We start from the raw sequence: 1599 nt of genomic DNA on the forward strand, positions 1-1599 counted from the left end.
TTATGCGATAAGGGCTTCATGCGGCCTTCAGTGACCCTCACCAGTTATGCTATACACCATGTGGACATTTAATGACTGCCTGATCATCAGATGCAATGCTATACACACTCCTGTCGTATTAGTTATGACATAGTACAGCTTGAACAGTGTAGCATCTTCACGTTCTTAGCAGTGTTATCATTGTACCACTTATATTATTTTGCACATATAAAGCAGCAGACTTGCTTTGTGGAAATTACTCCTCCACCAAGATCACACAGATTTTAAGACATCAAGAGGAATATCCAGAATTAAGGATGACTGATCATTTATTTAAAAGCAAGGCCTTCTCATCCGTGTACCAGCAGTATATGGTTCCTGTGTCCAGTGACGTCATGAATCTGATTTTCTCATATTTGAAGGAGAAGAAAAGTAAACCGTATGATACAGCAGTCGATGTTGGCTGCGGTACTGGGAGATATACAATGCCTCTAGCAAAAAGGTTCAAAAAGGTTATCGGTGTAGACATCAGTGAATCTCAGCTTGAGGAAGCCAAACAATTCTGTTCCTTGGAAAATGTAACTTTCCAGGTGGCTGCTGCTGAGAACTTACCCCTTGATGATGCATCTGTGGACCTTGTAAATGCAGGACTTGCTGCTCATTGGTTCAATGTGGAAAAATTTGTGCATGAAGCAGTTCGAGTTTTAAAGCCCAACGGCTGTCTGGCAGTTCATGCTTTTGTTCCAATTTTTAAATTACAAGATGGCAATAATGATCCAGCGCTAAATGTTGTTATGAAGCAGTGTTTAGACAAAATATCAGAATTCAAGTACGAAAACAACAATATTATGCATCACCAGTATGAAGAAGTGTTCAATGCTATACCATTAAAAGACAAGAAGTGGGTTACGGACATCCCCGTTGTATTTGAAATGTCTGTTGAAGAAATAATAGGATTTTTTCAGTCTATATACATGTATCAATAATTCCTGAAACATGATAAAAATGAAGCCATCAGATTCCTGATGCATCTTGAACAGAGGTTTTGTGACATTATAGGAGATGGGTCTGAGTCAGCCCTCATTAAGGTCCATATCAAACACTATTGTGTCCTAGCCTGCAAATCATCATGAGTCTGGAGAAATAATGGACTGGGGAAGAGATAGTGTAGCATGTGTCAACACTTTCCTCTTGTATTCAAAATTTGTAACATATTTAAAGCTCAACAGCAGAACAAGGAACATTTAGCAGATAAATACCATTATTTTCTGCCACATGATAATATTCATCACACGATGGAAGAGCCAGGAATGAGGACACGTAAGCAGGAAGATTTCCAACTCTCCATATATATTTGTTTTTTGTCTCAACTGCCACATTCAAAAAATTCATTTATGGACACCAACCATCGGTAACATCCCTGTTGCTTTTGTAAAAGCGCTCATGTTTACCGCATATAGAAAAGGTATGTTTAATGTCATAAAACTTACAATAAAATATATGTAATACATTACAATACGTTCATGTAATCTTTAAATAAAGAAAATATTGACCTTTGTTTGAAAAAAAAAAAAAAAAAAAAAAAAAAGGGACTGGAAGCTGTTTTATCCCACCATATAA

General features: G+C 37.0%; 1 protein-coding gene across 1 annotated transcript; it reads left to right on the forward strand.

The window, feature by feature from the left end:
• The first annotated feature begins 208 nt into the window (after positions 1 to 208).
• On the forward strand, positions 209 to 1132 carry LOC134612352 (putative methyltransferase DDB_G0268948). Its single transcript, XM_063456688.1, has one exon. The coding sequence runs from the start codon at positions 297 to 299 to the stop codon at positions 963 to 965; it is 669 nt and encodes a 222-aa protein (XP_063312758.1). The 5' UTR covers positions 209 to 296; the 3' UTR covers positions 966 to 1132.
• Positions 1133 to 1599: the final 467 nt, after the last annotated feature.

Source organism: Pelobates fuscus, chromosome 5 (assembly GCF_036172605.1).
Source record: "Pelobates fuscus isolate aPelFus1 chromosome 5, aPelFus1.pri, whole genome shotgun sequence".
Classification (NCBI taxonomy): domain Eukaryota; kingdom Metazoa; phylum Chordata; class Amphibia; order Anura; family Pelobatidae; genus Pelobates; species Pelobates fuscus.